Source organism: Rattus norvegicus, chromosome Y, assembly GCF_036323735.1.
Source record: "Rattus norvegicus strain BN/NHsdMcwi chromosome Y, GRCr8, whole genome shotgun sequence".
Lineage (NCBI taxonomy): Eukaryota > Metazoa > Chordata > Mammalia > Rodentia > Muridae > Rattus > Rattus norvegicus.
Window position 1 is genome coordinate 942,125 of NC_086040.1, and position 23,798 is coordinate 965,922.

General features: G+C 35.3%; 1 protein-coding gene across 1 annotated transcript; it reads left to right on the forward strand.

The window, feature by feature from the left end:
• Positions 1–2,528: 2,528 nt before the first annotated feature.
• Positions 2,529–22,179, forward strand: Eif2s3y (eukaryotic translation initiation factor 2, subunit 3, structural gene Y-linked). The gene is made up of 12 exons (NM_001167666.1): positions 2,529–2,602; positions 3,189–3,252; positions 3,769–3,896; positions 3,984–4,105; positions 4,969–5,063; positions 5,821–5,979; positions 7,242–7,376; positions 7,516–7,610; positions 8,296–8,440; positions 10,917–11,086; positions 18,550–18,722; positions 21,808–22,179. The coding sequence occupies exons 1-12, from the start codon at positions 2,534–2,536 to the stop codon at positions 21,869–21,871; spliced, it is 1,419 nt and encodes a 472-aa protein (NP_001161138.1). The 5' UTR covers positions 2,529–2,533; the 3' UTR covers positions 21,872–22,179.
• The last annotated feature ends 1,619 nt before the right edge of the window (positions 22,180–23,798 follow it).

Here is a 23,798-nt window from a genome sequence, read left to right on the forward strand (position 1 = left end):
CTGAGTGCTAGAACTAGAGGCACATAATACCTTGTCTGGCAAACAGTTTCAAACTTTTAAATGTTTGTGTCTAAGATGTGAGAGCTATTGTAGAAATTAAATGAAAAAATTTAGTAATTGTTACAAGGAAACTTGATGCTAAAGTAATATGATGGTGACCAAATTTAGCCTTTGTGATAAATTGTCTTAAAAACAATTGTGATTGATTAATATAAGAAACACATTCTCACCTTAAAGGAGATAAAAGATAGTTTATTCTGGAGTCAAATATTTTATGGGAATGGTGCAGGAAAGAAATCTCTGAGATAGCCACTCTGTGATTAGAGGAGAAGTTTTTTGTTAGGATAAGAAAGGGAGAACATCCACAGATTTCTAGGAGAAATCAAAGCTGAGAGAAAAAGAAGCAGACTAGACATGACCAGAGCCATCTATAAGAGAAGAGAAAATAGAATAACAGATGATAGCAATAATACCAGGAAAAAAGTAGAAGATAGTCAGGGCAAGGGGAAACCTTGCCATTATAAAGAGAACGGAATCTAGAACAGCCTGGGTTCTAGCATCATACAGGAAGAGTGGGAGAGATAGAAGGGCCAGGAGGCTACCCTGAGAGCTTTGAGATGTAATCATTAGTATGTCAATGGAGAGCCATGTCCTTTCTGTTAATCAAAAAAAAAAAAAAAAAAAAAAAGACTCCTTTTGGTAGATGGGAACTATTTGGTATTGGAATTGGATAAGCAATTGTTATGACCTTTCTCTGGGGAAGACTTTCTTTCCCTCTCAGCATCCCAAATTTGCTTGCAGTTCTAATGTAAAATTTAGGCTTCATAAGCTTTACCCCTCCTTGTTCAGGTCTTATTTGGGTACCTATATTGGGGAGATTACATGGGTCTCTTATCTGACATTTCCAAGAGAAACAATCTCATAGAAAATTCTGGTATAAAGCTCACCTGCTATAAGATGACTCGAGTTGGTAGACAATTGCTAACAGTTCTAAATATAAGAGTAGGTACATTTAGGTACATTTCAATAAGTCAAGTGACTTTGAATTCACACAAGATTGTTTTCATAGTTTATTAAAATGCTAACACATCTAAAGCAATGCAGTACAATTCACCTGTACCTTAAATCTATGTGATTATATTACCAATATTTATAAATTATTGAATACCAGACACACAGAGGTCAGTTACATTTTTTATTTTAAAAAACACATATGTAAAATGCAAAAAGATTGATTAATAACACCATCAACAGATGAGGTTTCCCTCGTTTTCTTTTTCTTTTATGATGTCATATAGTCAAGGATGTCTCCATGTAACCACATGTATTTACACTTCTGATTCTTCTGCCTCCAGTTTCTTGGTGTAACAGCACTGTTTGACTGCATACAGAGCAAAGCACTTTAATAACCGAGTTACACTTTTAGTTCTAAGAATCTTAAGTATATGTTTGCCTTGGTTTTTGTTTGCTTGTTTTTTGTTGTTTTGTTTTTTGAAAGCATGTCTATGAAGTTCATGTTGGCCTGAAACTTGCTATGTAAATCAGATATGCAATGAATAGATAGATTTCCAGGACACTGTATTAGGATTACAGCCATCTTTACTTTTAAACAGAAAATTGCCTCCTAAATTATCTCACCAAAATTAAAGTATCAAATATAGATATATCAAATATATATATTTCCATTAAAGTGGGGTTTCTTTATTTGTAGTTTGTGCCACTCCCCGCCTTGACTCCTACCTCCCCCCCCCTCTCTTTTCCTCTCTTTTTGTTTTTCAAGACAGGGTTTCTCTGTATCCCTGGCCATCCTACAACTATCTTCAGTGACTAAATTTGTTTCTTACTACGTAGTGTTGCAGGAATTAAGGATGCAACACACCGCTAGCTGGTTTTGGACTTGTTTTCACTAGTTCTTTTTGTTATAGTTGTTTGTCTTAAATGCTGTAAACAACTTCTACAGTGTTGCATATTAACTGGAAGTTCTCCAATTGGGTTTTTTCCCTCCTCCGCAGGAACCTAAGTCTTCCCCAAAAATCCATGGGCCTTCTTGAGTCCAGAAAGACCACAAAATTTATTAAAATAAATTATCAGTTGAGCTAATAAATCAGTAAGGTAAAAACTTCCTTTTTGATTTCTCATATCAGTTAAAATTCAAGTGCCTAAGTGACTAAGGACTCTAAGACAACAGGATACCTTTACTACAGCCTGGTGGGGGGGGGTGGAGGCTGGGATGGGGTGGGGCTTATACTGGGGCTGCCTTTGATATTGCCTGAACTAATAGCTATGAAATCCATTGCAAATAGCTGCTGAAACTTTGTATATTGTTTTATTAGTAAGTTTCTTACAACTCAATGTACAAAGTCACCCTGAGTAACATCCTCGTACTGAGGCTACAACTTTGTTTACTGTCCGTTTTTCCAGGCCAGATCCTTAGTCAGCCTGCTATCCGCCATTCTACAGCCCCGCCCATAGTATTGTGCGTTCTGTGACGCGACCGCGCAGGCCACAGACACTTCCTTCTTTCGTGAGCAAGATGGCGGGCGGAGAAGCCGGAGTGACTCTCGGGCAGCCGCACCTTTCTCGTCAGGATCTTGCCACTTTGGTGAGATTTTGCTTCCTGAACTTTTAAGTAAAGCCCATAGTGGGGAAAGCGTTGGGATTAGGTTGTCTTGGCAGTTTTGGAGCTCGAGAAGGGATACGAGTGATACCGACAGTATTTTAGACAGTCCGTGGCCAAAATCCTGCAATTTAGAGCCTGGCTTTGAGGCTTTATTAATGTGGCTCTATTTTTTTTTTTTTTTAACCTCTGACGGTTTGAGAGGTGATCATATGATAAACAGGTTAAACGTTAATCTTTTCATAAATAGGCAAAAAACAGTTTTTACCTTCGCCGAAGTGCGCAAGGACTGATGTAGTGAAACAATTGCTTTTGTACGGAGAATAACGTTCTATTTTTAGTTTTCTTGACCGCTAAAAGCCTTTAAAAATTGCTATGAAAATATACATCTATTTCTCCCCGTACTATTCTAAAAATACGTTTAAAAGGAAGATACAGACAGGGAAAACTCCTTTTCTTAAAATAGGAGCAGAAAGGAGATGATGCAGAGTTGTGTATTGTAAATACATGGATCTTTGGAAAGCGTTGGTTTGCCTTGAAAGGCAATGGACTTAAAAATGTTTCATTGCAGGATGTTACCAAGTTGACTCCGCTATCACATGAAATTATCAGCAGACAAGCCACAATTAATATAGGTAAGAACAACTGTTAATTAGTAGTAGGAACTGTTCTGTTCTAATTTTGATTATGACAACAGATAATTCTGAATCTTCTTTGAAGTTATCAGACTCAAATTTCTCCAATCAGAATGCTACCGATTGTAAAAGTAGTTACATAAAGAGTTCCTATCAGATATTCCAAAAACCATAGGAAACCGACATCCTACAAACGTGGGTGTTTTTAAAGGGAACTTTTAGAGGATAGGATAGGATCTCACTTTGTAGTCTTGTTCCTGGGGTTTCCTTTGTAGTTTAGATGAGTTTCTCAGGCTCATCGAGATCTGCTTGCTTGTGCCTCCGAAGCTCGGATTAAATGGTTGCATTTAATTTTAACCAATAATATAAAAAGTACTTTTCAGTTACATTTCAGAACAGAATTTGTGAAAAGGTGAAATTGATAACATTGTACATTATATTTATATAAATGCTTAATATAAAGTCTCAAAGTAATTGGTGTAATTGTGTGCATAATAATTTTTTTGTTTTTTGAAGGCACAATTGGTCATGTTGCTCATGGGAAATCTACAGTTGTAAAAGCCATTTCTGGTGTTCATACTGTCCGATTCAAAAATGAACTGGAAAGGAATATTACCATAAAACTTGGATATGCTAATGCCAAGGTAATGTAATATACTGTGGAAGTAGGAACTATTCTAATTAGTGATTATAGCAACTGAAAAATTCAGTCTTTTCTTTGAAATTTTCAGATTTATAAGCTTGATGACTCAAGTTGTCCTCGACCAGAATGTTACAGATCTTGTGGGAGTAGTACACCTGATGAGTTTCCTTCAGATATCCCAGGGATCAAAGGAAACTTCAGACTAGTCAGGTAATTATTTCAGTGCTTAATGAAATAATTAGAATTATTAAGTAACTAATGAAAGTTCAGCTTGATGCAAGTTTATATTTTAGTAAATTGTGGGTTAAAAAAAGATTTGACTATCTTTTTCTCTAGCAGATGTGACAGTTGCTTATTAGCCTATAAATTTTTAAGGGCTGGAGATGTGTTGTCTACAAACCACCTCAAAGTAAAAAAAAATTACTCTTCGCTAAATATAATTTAATAACAGTTTATTCAAATTCCAAAACTAGTTTGTACAAATCTTAAGATTTGCTATATAAGAATGAAGTAATTAGGTAAACTTTTCTTTTTTTGAGATATCTTATGTTTTCCCTCAAAATTGATAGACTTAACAGTAGACAACAAAACAAATCACAAAGTCAAGAATGAAAGTGAAAATTGGGGCCATTGTGTGGTTGAATGCTTTAATCCTGGTACTTGGGAGATAGTGGAAGGTAGCCTCTCTGAGTTTCAGGCCAGCCTGATCAACATACCTTTTATCAAATAGAAAGAAATAGAGAATTAGGGCCTCTCTGACCAGCATTATACAATTAGTAAAAATAATACATCTATTCTTCAGGAAACTAAAACTGCCGAAGACTATACAATATGAAAAAAAATAATATGTTAGACCTGTAATTATTATATTAATTTGGCTGGCCCTGGTACCTGAGCCTGTAATTTCCATTTTGGGGGAGTCTACTAGGAGGACCATAAGTTTAAGACCTTTGTAGGCATCTTAGATTACCACCTTGCAGCAGAATTACTCCCAGTATGACCTAAATCTTTGTGTGTATGTATATGATCTGTTTATTGGTTTCTTTGAAGACTGATGATTATTTCTCCAATAGACATGTTTCCTTTGTTGATTGTCCTGGTCATGATATTTTGATGGCAACTATGCTGAATGGTGCAGCAGTGATGGATGCAGCTCTTCTGTTGATAGGTAAAGTCAGAATTGATTTGGTTAAGTCAGTGTAAAGTCTAAGAACTTTTAAAGCTCTTAAAGACTATAGGATGATATAAATGGAAAATTTCCAACGACTTAACCAAAAATACTGATACTAATCATGAATACTCATCCATTTTTCCAGAAGCATGGAACTTGGTTATTCGAATAGCCAAATTAATATCATAGCTTAGGGAGTATGATCCTAATTGTGTAAAACAAATACTTCTTTATAGTACATTGTTACATTTTTGCTTTTTTTTTTAAATCTTTGAATGTGATATTTTTTTGTTTTGTTAATAGTTAATTTTTTTGTCTGTTGCTATGTTTAAGAAAGTACTTCAAATCAAAATTTATTAATTGAGACTATAAATATAAAGTTTCTTTTGTTCAGGAATTTGGCATCTTTGCCTTGTCTTTTTCAGGCTAAAGAACAGTATGAACACAAACTTAAATTTTTGTACAGGCTAAGAACCCTTAATACTTAAGAATGTTTGAATCACTTTGATAGACAGTAGATATAATTTAAATATGCTACCAAAGTTGCAGTTATCCTAAGATTTATGTGCCTCAGGGTAAGTTTTTAAGACCTTTTGGTTTTTGGTATCACCTCTGCTTCTAGTAAATTTAGTGTCTAGTGCTTCTGTCTTGAGGCATTATATCCAACATCATGAGTAAAACAATTTAAAGTTAATTTTTATTAGGAAATTAAGTCTTAATACCTGATTTTAATTTTTCTTTTAAATCATTTTAGCTGGTAATGAATCTTGTCCTCAACCTCAGACTTCTGAACACCTGGCTGCCATTGAAATTATGAAGCTAAAACATATTTTGATTCTGCAAAATAAAATTGATTTGGTGAAAGAAAGTCAGGCTAAAGAACAGTATGAGCAGATACTTGCATTTGTACAGGGTAAGAACCCATAATACTTAAGAATGTTTGAGTCACTTTGATAGACATTTAATCTAATATCTTAATGTAGCAGATCATCTAAACACTGAATTTATTGTCAGTCTACTATCTTTTCATACTAACTAAAACTGTTATTTGTAGACTTATATAAAGTATTAAGTGTTTCTGAATTAGATACATTATACAAATATTTAGTCAAAACATTATATTCTAGAATCATCAGTTTTAAAAGATTTTAGTTTTGATTTTAAATGTGGAGAGGTGGTATGTACCACAAAATACATGTGAAACAAACTGATTCTTTTTCTCTCCATGGGGCTGTCCAAGGATTGAATGCAAATCATCAGGTTTGGCAGCTAGTGCTCATACCCACTGAGCCTATTGACTGCATAAAAGCCAGAATATCTGTCTAAACTACCACCAAGAATACAGTGAATGAAAAAATATTGTCAGTATTTTTCTTCTATGTTTTGGAAGTTTCTATTCTTTTTCATTCCTTAAATACTTATCAACGTAGCACCCAACAATGTTTTTGTCTTTATAACAGGGATTACATTTCGGGGAGAAAAATGTTGCACTTTTATACGTGAAATATGATTTCTTTCTCTTTTTTTGTTACTTAGTGGGAGGTTGGCTGCAAATCCTATTCCTGGTAAATAAAAGAATAAATTATGGTTCTCAAATCTCACTGTTTATATGTTTACTGCAGGCCATTTATCAGTCAACTTAATGTTTAATTAATAAGAAGTAAATACTGCTAATAGTCCTTGATAAGTAATGCTTGTGACTTTTATCTTGACATTTACTAAATAGATAAATTGTGATTATTGAAAGCTTTTACAATTACCAGTGTTTCTTTGCTTGCAATGGGTATATATAATCACTTTTGTTGGTAGTAAATACTAACATATCTTAATAACATTTTCTCCTAAAAGGATTTATTATTAAAGATGAAAATATCATAAAGAGTAATCATTTCTATTTGTTAGTTAAGGTGTGTGGGTTAGTATATTTAAGTTTTTAAAAAAATTTTTATTTTATGTATATTGGTGTTTTGCCTGCATCCATTTCTGTGTGAAGGTATCAAATATTGGAGTTAAAGACAGTTATGAGCCCCATGTAGATGCTGGGAATTAAACCCAGGTTCTCTGGCAGCTCAGTCAGTGAGCTTAACCCCTGAGCCATTCTCCTTCCAGTCATCTCTCCTACCTTATTTACTTGTTTTATGAAGCACCTAAACATGTGTGAATTTTGCCATGTAGGTACAGTAGCTGAAGGAGCTCCTATTATTCCAATTTCTGCTCAGTTAAAATACAATATTGAAGTTGTTTGTGAGTATATAGTAAAGAAAATACCAGTACCTCTAAGAGACTTTACTTCAGAACCCCGACTTATTGGTAAGGACTTCACCTTTTGGCCCTTGATTATGTTTTTTATTGTTTTGTTGTTGTTGTTTTGTTTTGTTTTTCTTACTACATTCATTTTTCTTCATTGGTATTTGTTGTTTGAGGACTAATTCTCCTCTTGCTTTGCCAGTTATTCGATCTTTTGATGTTAACAAACCTGGCTGTGAAGTTGATGATCTTAAAGGGGGTGTAGCTGGTGGTAGTATTTTAAAAGGAGTATTAAAGGTAAATTGTATTCTAAACTTTTTATTGTAACTCCTATTTCCCATAAAGTAGGTTAAAATCTATAGTTTTTTAAAGGAAAATTTTATTGTGTATTGTGGTTTTTATTTTTAATAATTTTTAAAGGATACTTTTGTATTTGAGTGTATGAATATGAATATATGTATACCATACATGTACTTGATGCCAGAAGAGAAGTGTTGGATCCCTCTGGAATTTGAGTTAGTCTATTATGAGCTGGCATGTAAATTGTGGGAACCAAATCTAGTCATCTGTAATAACAGTAAAAACTTCTGTTTTCTGAGACAGGAACTCTGTGTAGCCCTGGTTGTCTTGGAACTCACAGAGACCTGCCTATCACTGCCTCTCAATTTTTGGAATTAAAGGCTTGTACCACTAATACTACCACTAGGCAAGCAGTGAGCACTTTTAACCACTAAGACATCTGTGTGGTGTCATGTATTGTCTTTTAAATATTGCAGTCTATATTTTGATAGATTTGTAAGAGGTAATTGTGTAAATTGAGTTGTCATTTTAAAAATCTGTTAACGTTTATTTTATTTTATTTTTAGAATGTACAAAATGCAAATGGAATAGATAATAGTTTAGTAATCTTTCTTTTGGTACATTTTACATTAAAAGACCATCACCATCTCAAGAATGTCATTGATTTGTTTCTTTGTTTTAGGTGGGCCAAGAGATAGAAGTGAGACCTGGTATTGTTTCTAAAGACAGTGAAGGGAAGCTTATGTGTAAACCAATCTTTTCCAAGATTGTGTCACTTTTTGCAGAACACAATGATCTTCAGTATGCTGCACCAGGTGGTCTTATTGGTAAGAATTTTACTCTTATTGATAAATACTTTTTCTTGGCTTTTTTATTACTTTCATGGAGAGTGGGATTGTGTTCAAAAGGCTGTCTGTCCGTATAATTAGATAATCTAATTAAATAAGAAAAAGTATGACAGGTAAATAGTTGGTTAAGTTTTTGGTTTTATAATGTGTGATTTACGAATATGAATATATTTATAAAACAAAAGGCATTCTGCTTATGTATGGATTGGCTTTTCTTTTTTTTTTTTTTTGGTTCTTTTTTTCGGAGCTGGGGACCGAACCCAGGGCCTTGCGCTTCCTAGGTAAGCACTCTACCACTGAGCTAAATCCCCAGCCCCTGGATTGGCTTTTCTAATCTTAGGATATGTGTGTATAAATAATGTGTTTGTGGTATGAACAAAAGTGTTAGGTGTGCTATGGCATGCATATGGAAATCAGATAGTCTTGGGTGTTGGTCTTTAATTTTCATCTTGTTGGAGACAAGAAATCTCTTTAGTGCTCTACACTCTAGGCCAGTTGGTCCAAAAGTTTCTGGGAATTCTATCTCTGACTTTCATCTTGAAATAGGAGTACTGTAATGACAGATATGACATGTTTTGGCATTCTTAAGTTTGCACAGCATCTCCTCTGCCGTTTTTCATCAGTAACAAATGTAATGGCTTAGCAATGAAAATGTATTGCTATACTTTTATTTCTTTTTGAATTGGTTCATCATATAGAATCAGGGTTTCATAAGGATATTTTTTAAAATGTCTACATATATGAGTATTTCTTTGCATATATTTATTTTTTTAAGATTTATTTATTTATTTTATATAAGTATATTATAGCTATCTTCAGACACACCAGAAGAGGGCATCAGATTCCATTACAGATGGTTGTGAGCCACCATGTGGTTGCTGGGAATTGAACTCAGGACTTCTGGAAGAGCAGTCAATGCTCTTAAGCACTGAGCCATCTCTGCAGCCCTCCATGTATTTATATATACCACATATCTGCTTGTTATCTTCAGAGGCCAATAAGTAGAGGGCTTTGAATCACTATCTTTTCACTTTAAAGTGGTACCTTTAAAGTTAATAAAACAAAATTTTTTATAGACAACAAAGATGCAATTTATGTTTTAATCTATTTATTCAGCTTATATCTATTGGTTTGCAGTATTATAATTGTTATTGAAAAGAATGTGTAGGTTGCAAGTTTTTGGTTTGTTTTATGTTTCAGTTATAGCCTCATTTGTGTTTCTTCTACACTGTCTTTTCTATATTTACTCCACATCAGTCCTAACTATGGCTTTCATATTCTGTTCAGGGTTGGTCTGTTGAATAAAAGTTTTTAAAATCTGTTTGAGTTGTTGAAAGTTTTTTTTTTCTCCTTTCTACTCGTTTTGCTGGAAATATTACTTTAGGTGACTTTTAGGTGTCCTTTAGGACTTGGAAAACATTGCTCCAAGGTTTCATAGTTTCCTTTGAGAAATAACTAATATTCTGATAGGTTTTTCTTGGATATAAGTTTTTAGTGTTTTAACTCTGATTTGCCAGAATTGTCTTTCAAGTTTTATCTATGTAGTGTTCTATGTGTTCCTTATATTTGTATGGATGTGGCTTTAAAGTTTGAGGAAGTTTTCATTTGTGGTCTCCTTGAAAATGTAATGCTGCTGACCTGGGATTTTTCTCCCCTGGTTTGTTCTTTTTCTAGTGTCCTACACTTATAGATGTTCTTGTGCTTTAATTTTTCTTGCCATATTCTTTGCTTATTTTTTCTTTGATTTTTGTTTAGATCAAGAGGATTTATAATGGCCAAAGGGATAGTCAGGGTCATCAGGCTAGGCTGTTAAACAGGATGGGACCTACATCACATAGGAATGTAGGGTATAGGAATAGTGAAGTGGAGATTGGTCAGATTGGAACTCTAAGGAGAGGGTACAACTTGAATTATAAACACTGGAAGAAGATACAAGTAGATTATGAAATAGGATGCAGAGGGTACAAGGTGTGGGTTCTAGACAAGGCCTGGAGGTTGTAATGACATTGGCAACTAGAGTATAGTGGGAACAGTAAGAGAGTGCAGTTATCCTGTCTGTGCATATGTTTTGACTATAGGGTCTCGGGTAGGAAGCTGGGTAGCAGACTGCTTTGAGTCCTTAGGAAAGGAAATGAGCTGGTTTGACGGAGTGTGCTGAGGTGTATGGTGACAGAACTAGAAGAACTCAATAATCAGAGTGGGGGAGGATGGAAGAGTGCAGACAGTCTACTTGGGTCAGCACCACATGTGGTAGCTGTGGATCCACTGGTAGGAAGTGAGTTTGAAGTATAGGAGGTACCAGAGGAGTCAGTTTTAGAGATCTTTGGACATATTTATTTAGTTTTATTTAGGTAAAAGTGCCATAACAAATTTATCTACTACTATGTGTGATTTATGCTATTCATGAGTTTTAAACAAATAAAATATAAAGCTATGTACACCTACATTTTATTAGGAGTTGGAACAAAAATTGACCCAACATTATGCCGAGCAGATAGAATGGTTGGGCAGGTCCTTGGTGCTGTTGGAGCATTACCTGAGATATTCACAGAATTAGAAATTTCCTACTTCTTACTGAGACGACTCCTAGGTGTTCGTACAGAAGGAGACAAAAAAGCTGCAAAGGTAAGTTCATTTTGTAGTAACTGTTTCAAAGCTATGAAATAGTTAAAATGGGATTATAAAAGTAAATAAATTGGCATGTTCTATAGCAATAGAAAAGTAACTTTTTACATAATTTTTTAAGTTTTAAGTTTTTAAAAATTTTATTATGGTGTACATGTATCTTACATGTATTGTTGTGGTAGATTTGTGAAATTCATAAATCAACTTTGTCATGCTGTTTAGATAGGTTCTAAAAATTAAAGTGCCACAGCAAAGAACCCTTACCCATTGAATCACCTCATTTGTCCCAAATTACAAAATAGAAGAGGTTCTGAGGTAGTGTCCTAGAACTGAAGTGATGTACAAGAACTAAAAGTACTTTTCATGCAATATTAGGAGCTAGACTTTAGATCCCTAGGACCTATGTAAAAGCCAAACAAAAAAGACATCGATATCATCCTTTGTCCCCCTTATGTCACATATGAATTCATGTGTGAACCCATAACATACACACACACTTTTAAAAAAACAAAATGAGAGAGAGAAAGGTATTTGAGTATTTTACTTATCCAGGAATTTACTTGACTGAGTTAAAAAACTTATTTGACAAGTGCAAAGAGATATAGGTTAACTTCCAGAAGGGGGTGTCTGGGAGAGTGAAACAAATGACTCAAAGTCAAATTGTGGGTTACTTTTCGGTATTTCTTATTTACATTTCAAAGTTATTCCCTTTCTGGTTTCCTGTCCATGAGTCTCCTAATCCCTCCCCCTCCCCTCTTATAAAGGTGTTCCCCTCCCTATCCACCCCCCTTTATCGTGTTGCCCCTCCCACCCCCCACAATTTGCCTACACTGGGGGTCCAACCTTGGCAGGACCAAGGGCTTCCCCTTCCACTGGTGCCCCAACATGACAATTCTCTGCTACATATGCAGTTTGAGTCCTGGGTCAGTCTATGTATAGTCTTTTGGTAGTGGTTTAGTCCTTGGATGTTCTGGTTGGTTGGCGTTGTTTTTATGGGATTGCAAGCTCCTTCAACTCTTTCAACCCTTCCTCTAATCCCCCCGCCCCCGCCCTCAAGGGGGTCCTGTTCTCAGTTCAGTGGTTTGCTGCTAGCATTGACCTCTGTATTTGATATGCTCTGGATGTGTCTCTCAGGAGAGATCTGCATCCGATTTCTGTTGGCCTGCATTTCTTTGCTTCATCCATCTTGTCTAGTCTGGTGGCTGTATATGTATGGGCCACATGTGGGGCAGGCTCTGAATGGGTGTTCCTTCTGCCTCTGTTCTAAACTTTGCCTCCATATCCCCTCCCAAGGGTATTCTTGTTCCCCTTCTTAAAGAAGTGAACCATCTGCATTTTGGTCATCCTTCTTGAGTTTCATGTGGTCTGTGGCTTGTATCTTGGGTAATTTGAGCATTTTGGCTAATATTCACTTATCAGTGAGTGCATACCATGTGTGTTTTTCTGAGATTGGGTTACTCATCCATTTGCCTATGAATTTCATAAAGTCACTGTTTTTGAAAGCTGAGTAATATTCCAATGTGTAGGTGTACCACATTTTCTGTATCCATTCCTCTGTTGAAGGGCATCTAGGATCTTTCCAGCTTCTGGCAGCTTACAATCCCACCAACAATGGAGAAGTGTTCCTCTTTCTCCACATCCTCATCAGCATTTGCTGTTGCCTGAGTTTTTTATCGTAGCCATTCTGACTGGTGTGAGATAGAAACTCAGGGTTGTTTTTATTTGGATTTCCCTGATGACTAAAGATGTTGTTCATTTCTTTAGGTACTTCTCAGCCATTGGATATTCCTCAGCTAAGAGTGTTTTGTTTACCCCATGTTTTTTTTCTTTTTTTCGGAGCTGGGGACCGGCAAGCGCTCTACCACTGAGCTAAATCCCCAACCCTACCCCATTTTTTTAATAGGATTATTTGGCTCTCTGGAGTCTAACTTCTTGAGATTTTTAAGTTTTGTTGAATATAGGCATTTGTAGTAGGATCTAATGGTTTGGGGTTTTTTTTGTTTGTTTGTTTGGTTGGTTTTTTTTGTTTTGTTTTGTTTTGTTTTCCTCAGGTTCTGTAGTTATGTCTCCCTTTTCATTTCTGATTTTGCTAATTTGGATACTCACTCTGTGACCTCTGGTTAGTCTGCCTAAGGGTTTATCTATCTTGTTGATTTTCTCAAAAGAACCAGCTGCTGGTTTTGTTGATTCTTTCTACTGGTTGATATCAGCCCTGAACCTATTTCCTGCCCTCTACTCCTCTTGGGTGTACTTGCTTCTTTTTGTTCTAGAGCTTTTAGGTGTGCTGTCAAGCTGCTGATGTATGCTGTCTCCTGTTTCTTTTTGCAGGCACTCAGAGCTATGAGTTTTCCTCTTAGCACAGCTTTCATTGTGTCCCATAAGTTTGGGTATGTTGTACCTTCATTTTCATTAAATTGTAAGTTTTTTTGTTTTTGTTTTTTTTTGTTTTGTTTTGTTTTGTTTTTTTTTTTTTTGGTTCTTTTTTTCGGAGCTGGGGACCGAACCCAGGGTCTTGCGCTTCCTAGGCAAGCGCTCTACTACTGAGCTAAATCCCCAACCCCTAAATTGTAAGTTTAATTTTTTCATTTCTTCCTTGACCAATTTATTGAGTAGAGTGTTGTTCAACTTCCATGTGTATGTGGCATTCTTTCATTATTGTTGTTCTTGAAGACTAGCCTTAGTCTGTGGTGATCTGATAGGATGCATGGAATTATTTCTATCTTCCTGTTTCTGTTGAGGCCTGTTTTGTGACTGATTATATATGTCAGTTTTGGAGAAGGTACCATGAGGTGCTGAGAATTTTAGGATGGAATGTTCTATAAATATCTTAAGTCCATTTGGTTCATAACTTCTGTTTGTTTCTCTATGTCTCTGTTTAATTTATGTTTCCATGATCTGTCCGTTGATGAGTGGGGTATTGAAATCTATTATTGTGTGAGGTGCAACGTGTGCTTTGAGCTTTAGTAAGGTTTCTTTTTTGAATGTAGGTGCCCTTGCATTTGGAGCTTAGATATTTAGGATTGAGAGTTCATCTTGGTGGATTTTTTTCCTTTGATGAATATGAAGTGTCCTTATCTTTTTTGAGGACTTTTGGTTGAAAGTTGATTTATTCGATATTAGAATGACTACTGGTGGGGTTGGGGATTTAGGTCAGTGGTAGAGTGCTTGCCTAGCAAGCACAAGGCCCTGGGTTCAGTCCCCAGCTCCGAAAAAAAGAAAAAAGAAGAAGAAGAAGAAAAAAAAAAGAAAGGCTACTCGTGTTTGCTGCTTCAAACCATTTGTTTGGAAAGTTGTTTCCTAGCCTTTTACTCTGAGGTAGTGTCTGAGGTGTATTTCCTGTAGGCAGCAAAATGCAGGGTCTTCTTTATATATCCAGTCTGTTAGTCTGTGTCTTTATTGGGGAATTGAGTCCATTGGTGTTGAGAGATATTAAAGAATAGTGATTGTTGCTTCCTGATATTTTCATTGTTAGAGGTGGAATTATGTTTGTATGACTCTCTTCTTTGGTTTTGTTGCAAGGAAATAACTTTCTGCCTTTTTCTAGGGTGTAGTTTCCCTCCTTGTTGAGTTTTTCCATCTATTATCTTTTGTAGGGCTGGATTGTGGAAAGATATTGTCTAAATTTGGTTTTGTCATAGAATATCTTGGTTTCTTCATCTATGTTAATTGAGAGTCTTGCTGTATATAGTAGCCAGCACTGGCATTTGTGTTCTCTTTGTGTCTGTATGACATCTGTCCAGGATCTTCTGGCTTTCATAGTCTCTGGTGAGAAGTCTGGTGTAATTCTGATGGGTCTGCATTTGTATGTCACTTGACCTTTTTCCCTTATTGCTTTTAATATTCTTTCTTTGTTTTGTGCATTTGGTGTTTTGACTATTATGTGTCAGGAGGTGTTTCTTTTCTGGTCCAATCTATTTGGAGTTCTGTAGACTTCTTGTATGTTTATGGGCATCTCTTTTTTTAGGTTAGGGAAGTTTTCTTCTATGATTTTGTTGAAGATATTTACTGGTCCTTTGAGCTGGGAGTCTTCACTCTCTTCTACACCTATTATCCTTAGGTTTGATCTTCTCATTGAGTCCTGGATTTCCTGTATGTTTGGACCAGAAGCTTTTTCCGCTTTACATTGTCTTTGACAGTTGTGTTGATGATTTCTATGGAATCTTCTGCTCCTGAGATTCTCTCTTCTATCTCTTGTATTTTGTTGGTGATGCTTGCATCTGGGTTTCCTATCTCCAGGTTGTCTCCCTTTATGCTTTCTTTATTGTTTCTATTTACATTTTTAACTCCTGGATGGTTTTGTTCAATTCCTTCTCCTGTTTAGTTGTGTCTACCTGTAATTCTTTCAGGGATTTTTGTGTTTTCTCTTTAAGGGCTTCTTCTTGTTTACTTGTGTTGTCCTGCATTTCCTTAAGGGAGTTATTTATGACCTTTTAAAAGTACTCCATCATCATGATAAAATGTGTTTTTAAATGTAATTTCTCATGTGTTTGGATATCCAGTATTTTCTTTGGTGAGAGAACTGGGTTCTGATGATGCCAAGTGGTCTTGGTTTCCATTTCTTAGGTTCCCGCCCTTGCCTCTCACCATCAGGTTGTCTCTGGTCTTAGATGACCGTGCTGTTTCTGACAGTGGCTTGACCCTCCTGTGTGGGCCTGTGTTCCAGGACTCCGGTAGACCTTTTTTTCCTGTTTTCTTTCAGCCAATTCTGATAACAGAGTGTTCTGTTTTCAGATGTGGAGTCATTCCTGGTAGCTGGTTTTCAACTCTCAGCAAGGGCGGGAACTGGAAGGGTCCTAGGCCCCTGTGTGCAGAGGGCACAAATGGCACTAGGTGTTTTCCTCTTGGGTCGGGGATGTGGGCTGAGAGTTGTTTCCTCTGATTAATCAGGAGTGTCCACAGTTCCGAGTGTCCAGGTCTCCTCCCTGTGGCATTTGGGTGCAGGGAGCTGTTTGACTGGTTCAGTTCAGTTCTGGGCATAGACCTGGACTGCCAGTTCCTGCAGCTGACTGCTCTTATATTCCTGTGTTCATAGGTACTATGCAATTTCTTCTTGGGATGTGGGCAAAGGCGGCAGAAGTGGCAGTGTGTCCTATCCTGCAGTCTCAGGATTGTCCTGAGATACTTTTTTAGAAGAATTAAACACTTAGAATTTTAAAGTTAGGAATGGTAGTAATTACCAAAAACTTATTGGTGGAAAGATATTATCCCCGACAATTCAGCTTAGTTCTTTGCTTTGTTTAAAGAAAACTGCAGTAGACTAGCAAAATGGCTGAGTGGATAAAAACCATTGCTTTTTTTTTTTTTTTTTTTCTTTTTCTTTTTTTCGGAGCTGGGGACTGAACCCAAGGCCTTGCACTTGTTAGGCAAGCGCTCTACCACTGAGCTAAATCCCCAACCCCAAAACCATTGCTTTTAACCTGAGTTCAGTCCTAGAACACAGGAGGAAAGAGAGAACCAACTTTTACAAGTTGTTTTCTAACTTTCCACAGAAGAATTATGGTTCTTTACCTACATACATACACTTGCACATGTGTGGACACAAACATTTAAATGTTTTTAAAAAGTGACACCCTAACATTTAAAGTGTTTACAAGACAAAAGTGGAGCCAGAAGAATGGTTTAGAATGCTTACTGTTCTTGGGGAGAACCTTAGTTTTGTTCCCAGCAACCACATTGTGGCTCACAACTACCTGTCACTATTTCAAGGGAATCCAGTACCTTCATTTGGTTTCCATGGCCTCATGTACGTATGTAGTGCACATACCTACATAAAAGTAAACCAAAATATGTAAAAGTGAATTAACACTTTTTAAACTATAGATACTTCTTTTAGAAAGCACTTTTTAAATTTAATGTGTATGGATGTTTTTCCTATATTTATGTTTGTATAGTACATGTTCCTGAACAGCCTAGAAGAGGCACTGTTACTAACTACTTTGTGGTGCTGGAAATTAAATCTGTTTTCTGGAAGAGCAGATGATGGTTTTAACTGCTGAGCCATCTCTTCAGCCCTAGATCTTTTTTAATTTTTATTTATTTATTTATTTTGTCAAAGATTCAGTAATCTAAAGGATAAAAATCAGTTAAAATTCTGAATTTCTAATATTAAGTTTTTATTTGTTTTGGGGTGATGATGATTAAAGCCTTGTTAAGCAAGTAAGTACTGTATTAGTTACTTTTCTATTGCTGTAGTAGAACACCATGATGAAGAGAAGTTGTAGAAGGTTTGTTTTTAATTGTAGTGACGTAGTCTATGATGGTGAAGTCAAGGAATGATGGTAAGAACAGAAACTGAGTGTTCAGACCTTGAGCTGCAGGTATGAAACACCTAACTCGGAATGTCATGTTACATTGAAACCTTTCAGCAATACCACATATTGCCCTTTCCAAATAACACAGATTATGATCTGGCAACCAAGTGTTTAAATGGATATACTATTGAATATATCTCATCCAAATTACCATAATCATTGAGCTACATTTTTATCTGTCCCCCAAGGCTTTTATTATTTCATCCATCTATTCATCCATTTATTCACTGATTTATAGACAGTGCTACCTCCAGATTTCAGGCAGAACTGGAGCCCCACTACCTTATTTTCAGGTAGTTTCAGATTTTCAACATTCTGTTGACTTAGCATTTTGAGAGCTGAACCCAAAAGATGGTTAAGATCTTTTGAGTTGGGGTAATAGGTGGTTGTGAATAACCTTTTGTGGGTACTAGGACTTGAGCTAAGTACCTTTAATACAGACTTCTTACTGTGCCACTTTGTTGACGTTGTTGCCCAGGATTGAATCCAGAGCTAGGCATATTATCTATCCACCCCCTGACATTTTATGAAACAAAGACCTTAAAAATCGTGATCTGAACTTATGGATTAAACTGTTGTCAACATAGCTCTGAGAATAGCAGTTAATATTTCATCTAGCTCATAATTGTTCACAAATTACATAGGGACTAAACAGTTTAAATTATATATATGGAATTACACTACTAGAATCTTCTTAGATATTTTTATGCCTTTATGCCCTTAAGAAAAATGTGTTACCCTTTTTAGAATTTTCAATTTTTTGGTTAGTGTTATAATTAGTAACCTATTTTTAGAGGTAGACTAAATTTGTATCTTAGATTTAAAGCTAGGGTCTATATCAGCCAGAATAGACTACATACTGTAGTGCAAACTGGTCTTCAGATATTGTCAGTCTTTGTGTATCAGCTTAAATACAGTCTGAGACACCAAGCTGAGATGGGTCTCTCATATAGTCATGGAATATTATATAGATCTTTGATAGTGTACAACTTAAAAGCTAATCTTACGATAATGAAAATTTTCAGAATTTAGTTCTTTTCATTATACAGGTCTTGTCAATAAATTGTCCTTCTGCCAATGTTCAGTAAGTTTCTAGTTTATTTTGGAAAGCTTTTTTTAAGTTGATTTTAATTTTTTAAATAATATTTCTAGGTTCAAAAACTATCCAAGAATGAAGTACTCATGGTAAACATAGGATCCTTATCTACAGGAGGCAGAGTTAGTGCAGTCAAGGCAGATTTGGGTAAAATTGTTCTCACCAATCCTGTGTGCACAGAAGTAGGAGAAAAAATTGCTCTTAGTCGACGAGTTGAAAAGCACTGGCGGTAAGTTCTTCAATTTTGATAATGTTCAATCAAGAAAAATCAGCATATATGTTTTCATGTGGGACTCTAAACCTCTGATCTCACATTTTGTCTAAGTACTGCATGACTCAGCAACATATAGCCATCTTTTACTTTTTGTTTTGACATAGGTGTTCACTAACTTTGTAATCTGTGATAAAGATCAATATTGCAGCTCTAGAAATACACACATACATTAATTTTATGTATGTATGTAACTTAAAATTGTATTTTCAGATCTAAATTAGTCTCTTAGGAAGGAAAAAAATTAAACAAGAAGAAATACTGGTGTTAATATTGCTTTTGGTGTCGTAAATACTGCTTTGGTATTGTTACTAAACTAGTATTCTGTATGTATACAATTTTCCCCTTATGATTGCTTTGGGAGTGCTTATTTTAAATTTTTAAAAAATTACTGATTGTTTAGTAGACAACCCTTTGGATTGTGCTCAGCCCTAGCATAGGATTCAGGGGTTGAATTCAGGTCATTAGGTTTGTGTAACAAGAGCTTTAACTTTTCTGTAGCTAGTTGTGATTTGCTTATATTTCTGTGTTTACTTTACAGATATCTAATTATAGTTTTTGTATACAACATCTTTAAATTGCAAAGCCTATATTAAAATGAAAGCTTTTTAGGAGCAGAGGGTGTAGTTTTATCACAATTCTTTTGAAAATTAGCCTATTCTTTTACCTTGTTGAGGCAGGGTTTCTCTCATTTTGCTGCTGTGTTGTTTACTTAATACATTAGTTGACCCGTGAACACCTAACCTATATTTCTGACTCTTACTATAGGAGTGCTGGCTTTAATTATTTTTATTCTATTTGTGTGAGTTGTCTGCCTGTATGGTTGTACACCACATGCATGAGCAGAGGGCAGAAGATAGGATCTGATTTTCTAGAACCAAACTTAAAGGTGGTAGGTAATTTTGGGAACCAAATGTAGCTCCACTGCAAGAAATAATCACTGAGAGACTGCTCAAGCCCCTCTTTTAGTATTTTTAGTTAAGTAGGTCCAGGCATAATGGGCTTCTATTACTTTCATTTATTGGGAAACTTTGAAGTCTCTCCTTTTTAATTTTATATGCAAGAATAAATTTATTTTTATTTTGTGAATGGGTGTTTTATCTGAATGTATGTCTATGCATTGTATTGTATGCAGTGCCCTCAGGAAAATTTATTAGATCCCCTAGGGCTGGAGTTACAGAAAGTTCTGTTTAATTATGCAAGTGTGGGAAATAGAACTTTGGTCCTCTCCAAGAGAATCCAGTTGTTGTGCCTTCTTTCCAACCCCAAATTTTGACTTTTGAAAGATAGTTTTATCAGATAGTGAATTCAGTTTGGTAGGATTTTCTTTTTCTTTCAGTACTTACTTTAATTATTTTACCCTACTTCCTTCTGGTTTTCAGACTGGCTTCAAACAAGAATAAAGGATAATGTCTATGGATATAGTCTTCCCTACTTAGCTTTTTAAAATATTTTTATTTTCCCAAGATCCTTACTTTGCTTTTTTGAACCTAGCCAAAACCTGTAATCAATGCCTCAGATATAGAATTCCATTCATTCATTCATTCATTCATTCATTCATTCATTCATTCATTCATTCATTTATTTATTTATATTTTATCACACAGCCTCTGACACAACTCCTAGGTCAGGCAAGATAGAAATTAGTCCTTCAGGTAACTTATAAGATAAAACTTTGAAAATAAATCATTTATAGCTTTAGTTTTCTTTTTTCTTCTTCTTCTTTTTTTTTTTTTTTTGGTTCTTTTTTTCGGAGCTGGGGACCGAACCCAGGGCCTTGAGCTTCCTAGGCAAGCGCTCTACCACTGAGCTAAATCCCCAACCCCTTAGTTTTCTACTATACTAGTTTAGTCAGTATGCTTTTAGGTATTTGGTATTTATATAGGGCAACTAATTCCTCCTGAAGCTTTTATATTGTTGATTTTCTCCTTCAATTGTCTTGCAATTGGAGATTTGAAAACTACTTAACTCTTGGCTAAATGACAAGCCCAGCATCAAAAAGAGCAAGTTTTAAAAGACAAAGCTGTGATGCCCTGGCATGTTAAGAAAACCTTTTTCATGTTTGATCATCAGCACTGAAAACATATACAGGAAGGAAGGAAAAGCAGGGGGGTGGGGGGGACACAAAAGAAAAGCCAGTTGTGTTTTTTTTTTTTTTTTTTTTTTTTTTTGGAGGGGCTATGAAATTTACTTATTTTTATTTAAAACCATTATCATGTGTCTGCTGAGATGCAAACAAATTTGTGAAGCACTTGCTTTCAGAAAAAAAATCAGGGTTTTATTTTATGTATTTTTTTAGTCTACTGAACTAAAGGAATCTACTGGGGAGGCATTGGCAGGAACTCTGTAAGTTCCAAGACAGACAGGAATACATAATGGGTCTCTGTCTCAAATTAAAAAATAATATAAAACAAAACCTACCATGTTTTTATTTGTTAGAATAACAATATTCAGAGAATTCTAATTCTCAGAGAATTTAGATTATCCCTACAAACTATTTTGGATAGGTAGGCATATGTTGTTCTGGAAGAATATTTACATCTAAGTTCTATAACTGTATTGCTTTTTTTCTTTTTGTTCTTTCTTCTGTTGCTGAAGAGTTGAACCCAGGGCTATATAACTGCTCTGTTACTCAACAGTATAGTTTGTCTTCTTTCACTTAAAAAAGAGGGTAGGGAAAAGTTGGCTCAGTGATTAAAAACACTGGCTGCTTTAGTCCATTCCCAGAACTTACTTAGTGACTGATAATTGTCTATAACTAGTTTCAGGGTGTCCAGTACCACCTTCTGGCCTCCAAAGGCATTACCCAAACCTGGTGGCCAAACATGCATACAATATAAATAAAAGTAAATAAATTGGTCATGTTGCCTGGAACTCTGAGACTATAAGGTATCAAAGGAAATGATGTGTTCCTTTATAGAAAAGTTAGTATGACAGCACGCTTGTACTTATAATTAGTAAGTAAAACTGTTGTAAAGTGATTATATGATAATGTTGGTAAAATGGATTTAAATACATGGTTTCTTCTATTTTAATTTTGCAGTTTAATTGGTTGGGGCCAGATAAGAAGAGGAGTGACTATCAAGCCAACAATAGATGATGAATGAAATGATACATTTAGGTGAAACCAGAAATGCTTTGCTTAACAATCTTAAGAGATATTTTCATGTCAAAAGTAGGAAATTAATTTCACAGCTTATCAGTAAGATCTATCAGGTTATTTTCATTTTCAGTAGAAAAAAATTGATGTAAAAATGACAAACTTCTTAATCTACTTGATCTACAGTTCAACAAATAGTATTATCATTGTAGCTTGATAGTTAACAACTATTGCTGTGTACCATTGAACTTACAGTAAAGAACTTTTTTTTAATGCTTGAAGGATTGTTACCCTAATAAAAACTTGAAGGCTGGATTCAGTTGTGCCTTATTTTTTACAGTGCTTTCAACTTAAGATAACACAAAATAATTGGTTCAGAAATTGTCTTTTTGAGCATGAGAGCTCATTTACACGGAAAATGTCTTTAATTTTTCCTCCTCTGTTCCTAAGGACGCTCAAGGCAGTTCTATATTTTGTCTTTGGTTATTTCTAAAAACTAACAATTCTTGAACATGCCGTTATAAAATGCTTTAAAATAAATATGTTCAGAAATCCTTTCAGATCTTATTTTACTATTTATATCAACATAAAATATGGATAAGATGACTGGTACGATGATTCAGCAAGTAAATTAATTTGCTTCCAAGCTTTACAAACCTGAATTAAATTCCCAGGCTGCATGCAGTAGAATGCTCAGTCTCTTAAGTTGTTCTTCAGTGACATGTGTGCATGTACACTCACACAAAATTAAAGAAGGCTGTAATAAAAGATTTAGTTTGTTGATATACTTAAAACAAAGACTCTAATTAGGTTTTTTCCAAATGTGAATTATAACAAGAAATAAATAAAAACAATAAAGGCACAGTAAAAGCAGCCATAAAAAAGACTGCTGTCAGCATTATCTTAAGTATGGTAAGGTATTTATTTGACCTGGACTAATGCTTTTAGTGACAGGGTCTTAAGGGTGAGGATAGGATAGAAAGAACATAAAGGTAGAAAAGCTGGAATCAGTTTTAGGTTTTTTGGGTTTTGTTTGTTTTTTTGATTTTGTTTAAGAAGTTTCTGTGTCTCACAGTTTAAGGAAGAAATGAATGGAGTCAGTATAAAACTAATTGCTTAATGCAGTGTTGTGCAAGAGGAATATAATACCTCAAGGGCATCTAGGATCATACATAGTAGCCTTGGGACTGATAATTCCAGACTATTTGTGGGGCAAAACTCTAGTTTCCAAGAACCAAATCCTAAATTGCTTTGAAGTCCTAGAAAGGGTACATACTAGGTTCTCATTGTCCTTTTATTAGAGCTCTTCAAAGAACTAGGATTAGACTGGCTCTCATCATTTATTGACTTACATGTATTCTGGCAGCAACTCAAAGTTGGCTAGTTGGTTAAGAACAACATTGTAACTTATATTTAAATTCTGGGTAATGTCATGCGGAAGAAATAACAACACTAAATGCTCTTCTAATGGAGAAACTTCAGTTCTCAACATTCATATGATTTCTAACAACTAACCTTCTGTGACTTTAGTTTCATAGGATCCAGATCCATGGCCCTTTCAGGCTTCTACAGCTAAGGCATGAACACATACATCATCAAATCATTAAATCTTAGAAGACTTGAGAAACTGACACATACATTTAATCCTAACATTGGGGAAGCAGAGGCAGACTGATCTGTATGACTTTGAAGCCAGTTGTGTTCACCTAGTTCTAGGCTATCTATGGATGGATACATAGGCTCTGTCACAAATAAATATGTAAAAAAAATATTTTGCAATGTTATCACAGTTTGTACAAGCATGAATAGTGTTAATATTTAGGCTTTTGCATCACATTTAAGAAAAATGCTTTTCTTGCCAGATAAGTTCGTTAAAGCAGTGTTACTTTAGTATCAGCACATGTGACTATAAGTCCTCCCATATAATTTAGTTA

Excerpts from the sequence above, each read along its gene's own strand:
- Eif2s3y (NM_001167666.1), top strand. The coding sequence starts at position 2,534 with ATGGCGGGCGGAGAAGCCGGAGTGACTCTCGGGCAGCCGCACCTTTCT. Across the intron at positions 3,897-3,983 it reads TTGGATATGCTAATGCCAAG|ATTTATAAGCTTGATGACTC; the intron begins GTAATGTAATAT and ends TGAAATTTTCAG. Across the intron at positions 18,723-21,807 it reads CGAGTTGAAAAGCACTGGCG|TTTAATTGGTTGGGGCCAGA; the intron begins GTAAGTTCTTCA and ends TTAATTTTGCAG.